Source organism: Parasteatoda tepidariorum, chromosome 2 (assembly GCF_982258835.1).
Source record: "Parasteatoda tepidariorum strain Cologne lab strain chromosome 2, Ptep-v5.0, whole genome shotgun sequence".
NCBI classification, from domain to species: domain Eukaryota; kingdom Metazoa; phylum Arthropoda; class Arachnida; order Araneae; family Theridiidae; genus Parasteatoda; species Parasteatoda tepidariorum.
In genome coordinates this window covers 29,533,699-29,548,655 of record NC_141756.1, presented here as the reverse complement: position 1 = coordinate 29,548,655, position 14,957 = coordinate 29,533,699, and the positions used below count along the sequence as shown (strand labels likewise).

The 14,957-nt window shown below is 32.4% G+C and overlaps 1 protein-coding gene and 1 long non-coding RNA gene across 2 annotated transcripts in view; both read left to right on the top strand.

Moving 5' to 3' along the window:
• LOC147814901 (uncharacterized) overlaps positions 1–14,957 on the top strand; it is a 366,044-nt gene that overhangs the window by 321,071 nt on the left and 30,016 nt on the right. The window lies entirely within an intron of this gene.
• Positions 1,339–7,782, top strand: LOC107441311 (uncharacterized). The gene is made up of 2 exons (XM_016054523.4): positions 1,339–1,473; positions 6,066–7,782. The coding sequence occupies exon 2, from the start codon at positions 6,084–6,086 to the stop codon at positions 7,374–7,376; it is 1,293 nt and encodes a 430-aa protein (XP_015910009.3). The 5' UTR covers positions 1,339–1,473; positions 6,066–6,083; the 3' UTR covers positions 7,377–7,782.

Here is a 14,957-nt window from a genome sequence, read left to right as displayed (position 1 = left end):
TCTCCTATCCAATATCCCCAGAGGTATTGATTTGTTATGGGAGCATGGAGGACTTTGCGACTCGACAGATTTAACGTGCATCAGTCACCATTTTACTACTCGGTGAGTCTTCGGCCGGCAGGGTTCGAACTCTCTGGCATGGGCCCAGCACCTTACCGATCAGGCTATCCCGGCCTTTGCATTGTTGTTAAGGGCTTTAACTAATTAGAAAGTGGACAGAATTTTGATTGATGATAAAATTAAAATTGGCGGCAATATGATTTTAAATTCTGTTTTTTAGAGATTAGTAAACTACTGAGTTTCAGTTAAAAATTTAGCTCTCTAGCTGACCTTGAAGTGGTCGGAATTTTGATAGATGACAAACTTGTTTTGGCGATAAATGATGATTAATACAGCTTGTATCAATCAGAAAATAATTATAGCTCACACTGCTATAGAGCACGGAATTTTAGTTAAAATTTGAGTGTTTTTTTTCCAGGTCAAATTTTGATTGCAAAATTTTACACGATAGCGAGTAAGTGAAAAACAATTATTTTTATTATTGCTAGGTTGGTAGCGCCCCCTAGATCTTTATAGTTAGGCTGTTAGATATAATACAGTACTGGATAAAAACGTTGTAAAAAATTGACAGAAAGTACTCTACTCTTTCTAATTAGATATCTTAATCCCATCACATAATTCTCAAATAAAAGAGTCCCGCAGTGGACTGATCGTTAAGACACGCATCACTGACTGCGGCCAGTGTGCGGGTGGGTGACCACTTGGATCAGTCTGCGTAGGGGCCGAGGGTGTGCGGTATTGGTCCTCGTTAAACTGTGCTACCGTAAAGTGCTCGACTTCGCGTGCAGGTCGTCCGGCTACCGAAGCGGGGGTGCCATCCCATCTGCAAAGGATCAAAATTGTGATGGCATGTCTTCGGATCATCCTCAGGGATGTTTCCCAAAACGTCGCCAATAGCCCATTGTGCAGCACAAGTGCGACGTAAATGAACTACAATGACAACTCAAATAAAAGAAGCGAATCCACAAATATTTGCTGTCATAAGCATGAAATTACTAAAAGTTTTCACTATTGGGTATAGTAAAGTGCGGCGAGCTCTCTGCTTATCGCTTATAGCTCTGCGTTTCAATAGGTAAGGCTTAATTTAGTTTACCTGAAAAATACTTATTGTTTTTACTTTCAATAATATTAATTATTCTCTGCTTTAAGGAATCGCAGAAATGATTGTAGCCTGTGATTGTCTGAATTATCCATCAGTCTTTCTCATCACTGGTTGATACTTCAGACAATCACACGCTACAGTCAATTCCTAAACGGTAATCATCTTCTGTAAACTTCATCCTATCTCCTCTCTTTCTACAATAAGCGAGCTATAAGCAAAATACTGCAAAGAGCTCTAGAAATGTTCGTCAGTCATCATCATCATCTTTGCAATTGCTTTTTTCGATTTTCTTTAATTGTGAAGGTTTAAAGGTAAGTATTTAGCTTAAAGCTAGAAATTATGTTTGCTGTATTTTAAAATGTTTTGTTTCGTAATCCTGCAATACTAAAAAATAGTATCATCATGTAAATGCGATATTTCTTGATAAGCATTTTCTTTGATTAATGTGTTTCTTTCTATATATAATTGGATTTTGGATGCATTTTGTTTTGGAAAAACTATTCATGCAAGTTTAAAAATTTAGCATAAGACTAAAAAATATTTTTATTTTAAATATTGAAGTATCCCTTGAATATTATCACCATGTAATCTCGATTTATCAATCTTTTTTAGTAACCGAGTGTTCAGTCAGATATGTTGATTTTGATAGATAGTAAAATTTTATTTTGAACTTCTGGCGTGCAAAGTTTAACAGAATGAAATTTTTTGCTGTTATAATGATCTAAATGATTGGGTGCTTGGCGCGCATCGCCATGTTCTAATACTACTTGGCATTCAAAATTACAAAAACTCGGACTGAGCAGTATTGTTTTAAAAATTACGGTTTTTGAGAATTTTAATGTTCGGAATAAAATTTTTCCCAGAACTACTAGGAGTTATAAAATATCTTGTTTGTAACTAATCTAAAATGATTTTCACTCCTTAAATAATTTTTTGAAAAATGAATGGATAAAAAAACTATTTAATAAAAACAAGAAATAAAGAAAGGCAAAGAAATTTAATATTACTTGGTTAAAAAATTCATTAGTTTCAAAAGCATACAAATTGTAAATAACAGCCAACATCTTTTAAGCGTTCATAAACGGTCACCCATTTTCAAGACTTTGCCAGACGTGAATGAGAAGAAACAAAAGAGATTTGAAATATAAAACCCAGAGTTACCAACCAAAACTAGAAAACTAAGTTGGAGAATCAAAACTAGAAAAATCATATTAGCCGATCGAGAGAGTATAGAGAGAAATAGAACAAGAAAAACCTGAGTGGCCGAGAGAGGCAAATTAAGGTAAAATGCATTTCCACGAGCTATGGAGAGGTGGACAAAAACTAATGTTGTTAACAAGAAAAGCATTATTCATGTGAATAATACCAAATTTCTAGGGTATTAAGATGAGCTGATATGACTGGGATGGAAGTAATGTTACCATTGTCGAAATTGAATTTATGCCCAATATTTCAACAATGTGCAACAATTGATGGTTTTTTCGAAATCTTGATAACAGACATATCTATTGTGTTACTAAATCTAAATTTTAAAGCATGTCTCGTTTGTCTGATGTATTCAAGGTCGAATTTTTAAGGTATGTGGTAAATGGCTCAGCAATTCTTAAATCTAATAGGATCTTTAGGAGACTTAAATTTCATTTTGCTAACAGACCTAAAAATAACTTTGGAACCAAAATGGGAAAAACCCCGTTAAAGTAACATGTTTACCATTGGGTTTTAAAGTCAGTTTTAGGCCTGTTTACCTAAAAAAATTAGACAACACGATAATTATGTTCGTTATCAAGAATTCGTAAAATCATCAATTGTTGCACATTGTTGGGATCTTGAACATAAATTTAATTTCGACAGTGCCAAAATAATTTCCACCCTAATCATATCATATCTTGATACCCAGGAATCTTGTTTTATTCATTTGAATGCTGATTCCCTCGTTAACCACACAAGTTCCTGCCCGACTCTCCATGGCTTATGGAAATGCATTTTACTCTGATTCGCCCTTCTCGGCTCCCGTAGTTTTTCTTGTTCTGTTTTTTCTCTTTTTTTCTCTCTCGTTTACTGTAGTTTTTCTAGTTTTGTTTCTTTTTCGTTAGCAACTTTCCGTTATATATTTCAAATCTCTTTTTGTTTTTTCTCATTCACATCTGGCAAGTCTTGAAAATGGACGCCTGTTTTTGAGCACTTTAAACAAGCTTATTGTTAATTTTGAAGCGAATGAAGTTAATAATCAAGTAATATCTAATCGTTTCCTTTTCCTGGGATTATTTATTTAAGGAAATCTGATCTTTCATCTTCCAACTAGCTATTTTGAAACTTAATTTTCTTCCTCTATAGAAAAGCAAAAGAAAGAAACGCGAATCTGAAATCCCACTAGAATTTTTTTTAACTGTTTAAAAGCGTATGATGAAAAAGGTAATAAGGACTAAATTTTAATTGATCCGAAAAACTAGAATATGATATTGATTCCAAGCTATCAATCTTATTTTACTAATGAAGCATGTAATTTCAGCTTTTTATTTTATGTAATAGCATATTCATGCTTGAATTTATTAATATATTACCTATATATATGATTAAACAGTTTATACACCTTAAGATTACGCCAATTTTTGAATTACGTGGACGCTAACTGGGAAATACCAACGCTTTGGATAGTGGAATTTTGAAGGGGTACAGAAAAATAAAAGAAAGGAAAGGGGAAAAAAACATGTTACACCTTGAACAATTTTTGATTTAGTCATGGGATGTTTAACAAACTAGGATTTAATCTTAATGGCTTGTTAATAAGTTAGTTTACACTGATGCTTTAAATAATGTAATCAAGCACTGTGCTTTCTCTGAATAGACTTCAATTTTTTTTTTGTTAATTTAAACTTGTTCCCGACTCGTTTGGTCAAAAGAGCTTGGACCCTTAAATTTTATTTTTTCCTAAATGAAAACTTTTAAAATTATTAAATTCGTTTATCCAAAGATAACTCCATGGAAAAAAATTCTTGATAATTATTTTTTATTATTTTATTTTATAATAGTCGAATAATTTTTGAATTGTGTTATACATACATCATCATTTTAAAATTTGTAATTTTAAGTCATTTTAAAATCTGTAATTTTGTGTTGCAAATATATTCTGTAACTTCAAATATAATCTGCAATATCAAATATCATATGCAAACCTCAAATATAGTCCGCATTAATTAATTCGCATATTTAAGGTTTACCATTTAAACATGGTGCGTAGCATTTTTAAAAAGTGCTTAAAGGTGCTTATTTTTGATTTTCGTTTTTAAAAGCCCTTAAAGGTGAGTTTTCAATGGGGCGTTTTTAAAAAGTGCTTAATTTTCCCTTTTCGAAAATGAGATTTTTTCTTCTTTATCCTTGTCGATTTTCTCCTCGTATTATGCAAAAGCGTGGTTTTTACTTTATTCTATTCAACGTTATTCTCAATTTATTCAACCACAATCTATTTTGGTGTACCGTTGGTTCATAGCGTATAAAAACGCCAATCATTTTACATGATTAATGAAATACTTGCGAGTCCGCATGTGCATATACTGAGATTATTGCTTCTCATGTGCAACTCTGCTGCATTTTGCAAGATATTCTTAATTTCAGTTTTCGTTTTCCACCTTTTGATATCGAACCGAAAAATTTCTCGATCATTGCAATATAAACAAGAAAAGCGTTCTTTGTAAGAAACTAGCTATTTTGTCACGATCCTGTAAAGTCTTTGAAAATTATTCTGAATTTTGTTAATGTATGTAGTGCTTATAAATATTTTTTGAGTGCTTAAAAAGTGCTTGTTTTTTGTTAAAGGATTTGGCTACGCACCCTGTTTAAACCATTTGTACACGATCAAAAGTATTTTGGTGGAAAATAGCAAAATTAGGAAATTTTGTAACTGGCCAGTGGTCAATTGTAACATTTTTTAACAGTGGCACCTTTTATAACACGTGGCCACTTTTCCAAAAACTGAAAACGACTAAAAGACTAAAAGATTTTAAACGACTAAAAGACTATTTAGACGCCCGGTGGCTGAGTGGTAGCGCTTCGCTCTCCTGTGCCACAAGTCCTAGGTTCGATCCTCTGGCCGGACAAGGTTGACTCAGCCTTTCATCCCTTCAGTGGGTCGATAAATGAGTACCAAGCATGCTTGGGAGCTGAGCACTGGGAGTTCCGCTTTCAGCTGACCACCTGACCGGAACATCTGCTCCTGCACCCCAGAGCACAAGGTCAAGAAAACTGAGATGGGCATAGTAGGCTTTTGCACTTTATGGGCTCTCGCGCCGCTGAGTTTAGTAGTTAAAAAGAATATTTATATCAATAATGTTATCGTTTGAAGCATTCTTTTTTTTTAATTTCCAATGGCAAGGCAAAAAGGTACAAATAGAAAGATGCAGTAAAGATGTGCGCAGGATAACAAAGAAAGAAGACCAAAGTCATTGCCTTAAAAGTTGCATTCTAATAATATTATAGTAAACATTACATAGCTGGTTTTAAAAAAAAATGAAAAATTTCTATAAACAATGTGTAACATTTAATAATATTTAAATTATTATAAATATTTTTAATACTTCCATATTTATTAAGAAAAGTAATTATAATAAATTGCACATCGGGCGCATTTTTAACAAAAAATAGGTTTTTCAGTAGGCAAAAAGCAGAAAATAGTTTAAAATTTTTCATTCGTAAAACGAAAAACGTAGAAAGCATCACTTACGTAATAAACTTCTATTGCCACCGGAAATCCCCATCCCACGTTTTCCGAAAGTGATGTATTCTACGTTTTTCGTTTTACGTATGACTAGAATTAAACTACTTTTTGGCTATTAAACATAATTTTTATTTTTTAAAATTGTAGTATTCGCAGTAAATCTATAATTACAACCCTTTTTTTCAATTTCAGAAATCTGTCGTGAAGAAAATGAATTGTGAAATCTGCAATGAAAAGTTTACGAAATTGAAGGATCTAATACGTCATGGGATCAGTGGCAGGCATCGACACTCTCATTTCTTTTGCTTGCCATGCGCACAAGCATTTTCTAGTGTCACTGATGTCGTTGAACACATTGGGACTGATGAACATTCCGTCATGACACTAGCCACGGGTATTCCTTTTGATGCTGAAGATAAAAATCCCAGCACTATTAGTCCTTCATTCCCACCGCATTCTTGCTGTTATTTGTGCAGCTATAGGGGCTTTCTACCCATAGAGGAACACATCCAGAGCGACAGTCATAAATATTTAGCATTTGTAATTAAAACCGTTATTAGAAGGAAAGAATTACTTTGTTCAGTTAAGGAAGCAAAGTACGACACACAAATGTTCATGAGCAAAATTATTAACGTCAAACAGAAAGGGCATGACCGTGCTTTCGGTGAGCATGTCTATAAAGTCGCTCACGGAATGTTACCGTTCATCTGCGAATTATGTAACATTCATTTCAGCGAACCCGTTTATTACACGCAACATTTGGAAAATCAGTCCCATAGAAGGACGGAGCAGTTTCTGAACAAACTCTTCCACATCGTTAAAAAAGTTGATATCGTTAATGCTGGATCCTGTTGGAGTGTCTCGAAAACTTTCAGCAATTCACTTGAAGCATTGTATTATTGCCAAATGTGCTCTCTTTGGTTGGTGACGAGTTTTAAGTATGCTGAACATAAACTATGTTACAGACATAAAGAAGTTGAGTCACTTATCAAGAGAGAAAGAATGGGAGGTGTTAGGCTACGCAGCGTCACAGAGAAAAAGAACCCGGATTGTAGGTGTAAACGGCGCATGGAGTTTGAAGAAGTTAAAAAACGTTCGGCTAGAAAAGTTGAACATAAAGTTAGAGACGGCGAGGAAGCGTCTAAAAAAATGTCTCCCTCGTCATCGAACAATCATGGAAAAGACGAAAATGTTAGCAAAACCGATGGAACTGTCAGCACAATCCTCACGCCATCTGGTGTCGAAGCGAGTGAAACTAAAAGTGACTCCTCGCTGGATGGTTTCGGAACTGACGACACCGATAGTTCTGATGATTGTGAAGTTGAAATTGTTTCCAATCCCGAGAAGCACTACTGTGAGTTGTGTGACTTTTTAAGCTACAGTTCTCTGAATTATGAGAAGCATTTGACTAGCAAGCATCATAAAAGAATGAAAAAGATGTCGGACAAAAAACAGGAGAAAGCTTCCACGGTTAAGCAGGCAGAGGAAACCGCTAATGAGTGAAATCCTCCACAACGTAACTGTTAATTTCAATTAGTGAACTGAACAACGTGAAGATAATTTGAAAAGTAAAAATCCCTTATTTGAGTTTTTGATTAAATAATCACGTGTTGTACTGCGCGAGTAAATATCTTCTATTATGTATTAGGTTTTTATGAAAGTTCGTGCCCGATTTGTAACATAAAACTAAAATCTGCCTCATTTTCTATGAAGTTTGGTAACCACTTAAATAGTCACTATGTATTACATGGCAATTGTGTAAACAGTGGGTTTTGTCTTGTAAACTCTTAGCGGTTGCATTCTTTTTTTAATGTTAGAAAGAACTTCAAATGTAAAGGGTACAAAGTATTGGATCCTTAATTATAAAAAGTCGAAAGGATTTATTAATAAACCAAATTTTCGAATTGTTCACGGCACTGTTTTTTGATGCTAGTAATATGATTTTTCTGTCTATTGTGGTGTTACTTGGTGGGATTCTTGGGGAAGTTCTGGATTTTTTACTTATTTATCTGGAAACAATATTAAGAGATGGTTTGATGTAAATGTGTTATCTTAGAAAGTAGTGTAGCTTATCTATTCATCGCTAAACCCATCAATTATTTATTTTCCATTTTTTATAACTGATTCTCAATGTTTTACACATTTTAGATTTTTTTTGTATAAAAAGTCAAAGAAAGCCATTAGAGGCCACTTTTGATGTTTTCCACAAATTTTTTATTTTATTTTTATAATTAACAATATTTTTCTGAACGCAAAATTTATGAAATTGATGAAGTTAGGAGATTATGAGAGATTTTCTTTAAGCTTCTCAACTTTTTCGTATGTCGACATGTTGTGACAGTAAGAAAGAGTCTTTTCAGTTGACCAGACTTGCATGACACTTAAACATTTAAAAAGTAATGTCTATATTGTGATGAAGAAGATAGCAATTTCTCTTTATTAGGTTTCACTTAAAAAACTAAGAATACAAATCAAAAAAGATTCCACAACCTGATATATATTTATTATAAAATATAAAACGTGGTGCTGAATACCAGTTTACTTAAATACACTTTCCTTTCTTATTTTAACTATTATTATTTAAAGATCGTACAAATCATAATTGATTAAATGGGATATTTTTGTTTTGATTTCAAGATTGAGTTGATCACAGTTCTTTTCTACTGGGGGAAGAAAGTTCTGAGAGATATTTTTGAAAAGATCTTATTTTAGTATCATGCAAAATTTTACTATCATACAACATTGATCGACTTTGCCAAGCTTTTAAATTTTAGAGATTTCATTGAAGTGGCAGCTATGAAAACCTTTGAGAGTGGAAGAAGATTCAAAGTACAGTTGACAACAACCTTAGAAAACTGTTTTTTTACTTGCATATTAAAAAGTGAACTGTGAGAACGCTAACGGTGTAAAACTCGATCGTCATTGGCACATGAAAAAACGTTTTATTTCCGAAGAAAGTTATTATTTTCACAACTGCTGTGAGTTTGCTACAGTTGTTCTTCACTGTTTGGTGAACTGTTGTCTATCTGTAGCCAGCGCACTCTATGGTCATTCTAAAATTCGTGCAAAACAGGAAGAAAAGCGTTTGCAATCAGTTATTTAATATTTCCAAAGGTTTATCGGTTTATAAAAATTTGTGCTATGATTGAGAATTATACGCCCATTTTAGATAATTTTAATCTTAGTGGAAAAATCTCAACCAAATGGGCAATTTTAAAAAGAATTGAATAACTTTTAAATCAAGCCAATTGGGTATAATATAAAAAAAAACACAACTACTTCCACTTAGTAGGAATAACATTTACCATGACGCAATGCTAAATTCTATGCCACTATCCACATAAATCAATTATTAATCAAAAATCGAATATCAATTACTTTTCTTTATAATGCATTAAAATCTGGCGAGCAACTATTTAAACGATCAAACACTTCGTTTGTTTATTTGTGGCTTGAAGTTAGGCTCGCAGAAAATGCCGTTCATGGGTTAAATTTAGTAGGAATAACACAACCTGTGACGTAGGCTATAGTATACCCAATTGTTTGCTCCAAAGCCAAGATAAATTCATTAACGCTGTTTTTCGAAGCTCAGTCACCAAGGAAACGAAAAACTATAGTTAAAGTGCCTTACACTTGAAGCAATGTGATGATTTTAAATAATGTGTATATACATACTAATATATGATATAAAAATTTCCGTGTAGAATAATCTGGACTTTGGAACAGACAAATAACTTAAATATTTTAAAAGTTATTTAACTTTTGAAAAAAAAAAACCTAATTTAGCGACATTTTCCCACCTAGATGAAAGTTATCGAAATCACTGCTTAGTCTTAGTTTTGACTCATTTTTTTGACATATTTTAATGCAGCATCGGAGTAACTTTTGACATATTGCGCCATTTTTTATAATAAATATAGACAGCGCTGGCTTTAGATAGGCTAAACTTGACCCAACAGTCATGAGTAACAGTTGCAAACTCACAGAAGCTTAAAAAAATATATTATATTTGCAAAAAGCATTTCATATTACAACAGAGCCTTCAAAAAACAGCCTTAAGGCAAGATGCTGCAAGTGTAATAAGAAACTTAAATTGTGGCTTTTTTTAATTGTCCTTTCACTAATTGGAAGCTTACGGGCAAGAAATAAAGGAAAAGTGCTATTTGAATTTCATATTGTCAATGTAAAAACTTTATTTACACAAACTTTCTGAAATGTCACTTAGATCATTATTTTACTAAGTCTTATATTTGATGTTACATACTTTGTAAATAGAATAGGCATCTAAAATTTAAACACTGTTCACACTTTACCTTCTTCCAGATCTTACCAAAAGCTTTGGTTTTTTCCTACTGCAGTACGCTTCAGTAAGAAGTGATGTCACCATGGTAACGGAAAGGGTAATCTTGAAACATCTGTTCAGTTTACAAGAGAACTGTCATATTCCTTACTAATCACACCAAGCAAGCCTTTTTTAATGCTAATAAATCGGGCACGAATTTTTACCATCACCGAATTATTTTGATACTTATACAGTTGTGATATCATTATTCTTGTTCTGTTTTGCTCAAAGGAGAAGATGGGCTAAGCTAGATCCGGGGCCCAGGTAGTTTAAAGCATTTTTCTGGTTTTTCAGTATAGCTATTCAGAGTAATTTTTTTTGTCGGTTTTCTGTAATTCTTTGGGAACGGGGACGCCAACTATAATTTACAAAGAGTTTAACTATACTATCAGTAATTTTTATTTGGATCTGAAGTAAAAGCAGGTTGCTTTTTATAAGCTAAAGCGGTAGAAGTCAAAGAACAAAAAATATCCATCTGGTACAGGAAAAAATTATGTCAGTGATATTTACAGTCCGTTTTTTTTATAGTAGTGCATTATTAGGTTTGCGCATTTAAATAACTTTTAACTTTTCTTGTTTAGAATTTTTTTTCCTTTCTTCAAGTCATTGAAAAAATATTGAACTCATTTTTCTATCAACTTATAATTATAATGCTCAACTCATAATTTAACTATCAACTCATATTATCTGTATAAAGTGTATAAGAAGTTATGCAAAAAATATAAACTATTTATGTTGAATGATAGCGCAAGATTCTGTTATGTTTGTGTTATAAAATAAAAAATAAAATTATTTCAATACTAGGTGATAGTTATTTTTGTTCCTTGTATTTTTGAAAATTCTATTGAAGAAAAATAATTAAATTTGGTTACTTTTTCTCCTTATTGACTGTAAATATTTATCTGGGTGCTCCGTACCCACCGTTTCTAATATCTAGTTTTAGTATCCTTGTAAAAAATAAACTAAAAAGCGTTACACTAGAAAACAATAATGGTTAAAATAATAATCTTTACCTTTTGAGCTTATAATAGTTAAAATATCTGTCTTGGTTAGACTCAAATTTGTTTTGAATGCAGCCTTAATTAAAATTTTAATTTATTTTTTGATAAGCCGGGGTCTTAAAATTAAAAATCTAAAGTAAAATATAAACATTTATGTAATTTTTTTTTAAAAATAAGAGCAAATTTGAGCATTAAAACTACAAAATTTTTATATTACGCTGACAGCTCTACATCAAATTATAATGCATAAATATCAAAATATATTTTTACGATTAATAAAATGGTTACTTATGCTTGGAACTTGCGTTTTTAAAAAATTCTAAGATACGATGAAATAGAACTAAATATAATATTTTTCAATATTGGTTTTTTTTAAAAGAAAAATTCTAAGGATAAAAAGAATAAATTCGCACTTATACTTTAGTTCAAAACATAGTCTTCATACAAAACCTTCATACGAAGTTTCAATGAATTCTAAAAAAAAAACATTTTATGTAACGTAGCGTAAAGAGATTTTCTTAAAATTAAAGTTCTTCTAAAAATTCATTTAAAGTTTGTAATTGCTAAAAATACTTAAATTATTTTATGCGAATAAAATAAGTAGAAATCGTAACATTTTTTCTCAGTTTAAAGAGATTTAGAAAGTTAGTGAACAAAAATTCAATATGGACGATTAAAACTTAAATCAAAACTTTTGTAGAAATTGTTATTTTAAACCAGTCGGTCTCCTTAAATAGTTATATTTTTTTAAAATTAATTTTACTAATTATTTTATTTTATAAGCAATAGCCTGGATTGTAATTATGAAAAATTAAAAATGAAAAATTGTTAGGCTTCTTTTACAAATAATAAAAAATGATAGTTAACATGAACAACGATTTTGAAATTGATCTGTCGAAAAACATACTTTATTAACATTCAAAAATAATTATCCATCCTTTAAGAAAGTTTAAAAACGTAACAACCATATTTTATCATTTTATTTAAAATTACAGTTAGAAATTGACGGTGAGTTGCTGTTTTTATTTTAATATATATCTATATATTTCAAAAATTTTTATAACCGTCGTCGAACAGCCGAACCAATTTATGAGTTTACGACTACTAATGTTCAACTTCGTTGCCTTGTAATTTTGAACCCATTCCGGAAGACAAGGGAACTCCTAGATCAAGTATTGGGAGAAATTTACCTTCGTGGAAGACTTTCTTGATGGAACTAACCCACATTTGCGTTACATGGAGAGGAAAACCACGAGAACCTCCAACGGTTTGCCTGAAGGCAAGGGGACTCTAACCCATGATCCGTCTACCACTGAGGATATTTCACGTCACTGTGGTCAGTGCAAGCTGGATGCAGAATTCGTATTGACCAGCCAAAGCCGGGATCGAACCCCGGTTCACACCATTGGAAGGCAAACGTTCTATCCCTTGAGCCATCGCGGCTCTATTTTAATATATTGAGTCTTCACAGGAATTTATATTTGTAATCTTCACAGGAAATAATATTTCGATTTAGTTCAAATAACACTGCAGATTTTTTAACACTTGTTTTCCAGTGACATCCCGTGCCATAAGACGGAGTTTCCAGTAGATCACTAAAGTTAAGCACCACCTTGCCTGCAAAGGGACCGAGGGCGCTCGTTGTCGGTTCCTTTGCCATAGATGGGATGCGGTGCTTCTTTTATAATTTTTATTTCTGACGCTCTAAATACGACAAAAAATATTTAGGTATTCTTTTAATTATAAAAAAAACCCATTCTAATATCCACTGAAAATAAAACTGCTCGGTTATCGGAATTATGTTTGTACTGAAATATAAAATACCGCAAGAAGTTAGAAATTTTCTTTTCATTCATACTCAAAAATTTATCAATAATTGAGTTAAAGTAAAGAAATTTCAATGATGAATGAATAGTTTCTCTTAGATCTTTATAGTTGAAAATTTGAAAAATTATTGTTTGGAAGAGTTCACATTAACGCAGAAAAAGACACCGGTTTGTCATGCTGTTTTTCATGCCAGCGTCTCGTGCTGTGCTAATTTATTAAAATGCTAATTATAATATTTTTCACTTATTTGACCTACACTAATAGAAAATACTGGAAAAAAGTACGACAGATATATTTAATAAAAATTCTGCGTCAAACGGTTAAGCTGTTCTACCGTAAAGTGCTCGATTTCGTGTGCAGGTCATCGGGCTACCAAAACAGGGGAACCACCCCCTCTGCAGAGGATTAAAATTGTGTTGGCATGTCTGGAATCTATGCTGTTTCCCAGACCTCAGCTAATAGCTCGTTTTACAGCTCTAAAGCGCAGTAAATAAATTTCTACTGATACTTCTAACTCAACTAACTCAGTGGCGCGACAGCCCATTAAGAGGGCCAAGGCCGACTGTGCCCATCTCAGTTTTCTTGACCTTGGGCTCTGGGGTGCAGGAGCATATGTTCCGGTCAGGTGGTCAGCCGAACGCGGAACCCCCAGTGTTAGTTCCCAAGCATGCTTGGTACTCATTTTATCGACCCACTGAAGGGATGAAAGGCTGAGTCGGCCTTGCCCGGCCCAAGGATCGAACCAAGGACCTGTGACTGATACTTCTACTTCTGTAAAAGTTTTTTTTAGATTTTTTTTCCTGTCTATAAAAATAAACGCCACACAGTTGTACCGGACTAATACATTTTCGAGGATTTACTTTAAAATCTAATTTTTTATTTATTTTAGCCACAGTTTACAAATATTATTTTAAGCGATGTCATTTATTGAAAGATTTAATTATCATTGTTGTTTGAATAACAAGCAATGTCTAGTAACTAAAAATATTTCAACTTACTAAATAATTTGTATTTAATACTCTTTTTAAATATAAAAAATTTTCATTAAAAAAATTTGGAGTAATATTTATAATTAAAATAAAATTAAATTTGTGTTTGTAAACAAAAAAGCAATTTATCAACATACATTTAATAAAAAAGAAAGAAAAAACAATCGCATGATTCAAACTCCAAGCGTCTTGTTGTTGGGTAGATTTTCTGCTATTGCCCCATTATCAATGAGGTTAATTTTGTTTTCTCCGCCATGGGTAAAAGCGAGACGGAAAAGAAGTGAAACCATTTTAATTTGTTTTCGGGAGGAGTAAATAAATTTTCTTCCGACTATTCGCCAATATTTACTTTTTCTGAGGAAAGATTCAGTTATATACATTCGCTATAATTGTAAAAAAAACCCTATGTAGTTTCAGATATTTTATGTTTCTCTAAAAAAATGCTTTCGTGCCCGTTTTTGCCCTTTTCCGTCCTCGGCGGTCAAAAATTCCACGCGGACAACAAACACGGACGGCCATTTTTCCGTTAATGCTAGTGATACATTTTAAATTTTTGTTATCTTACAAGAGTTTAGCGCCTCACTTCTAAAATAACCCTCTAAATCTAGAAATCCCATTAATTATGAACATCAACCTAAATGGAAAACCCCTTTCAGATTTCTGTGCAGAAACCTCTGTAAATCATTGGCTTGATTGTGGAACTGGCAAACGTCATATTTGATTCATTTAAAAAACGCAGTACCCTCGGATAAATTGACATTCTAGATAACTTGACTTTTGTCATTTAAATTATTTCATAAAAGAAATAAATTATTTCAAAAAAGGAATACTAGGTTACTATTAGTAACCTAGTATTTCTTTTATTACTGTATAATGTAATCCTAGTAACTACTAATTCATCGTGCAATTTATATAAATGTTTGTA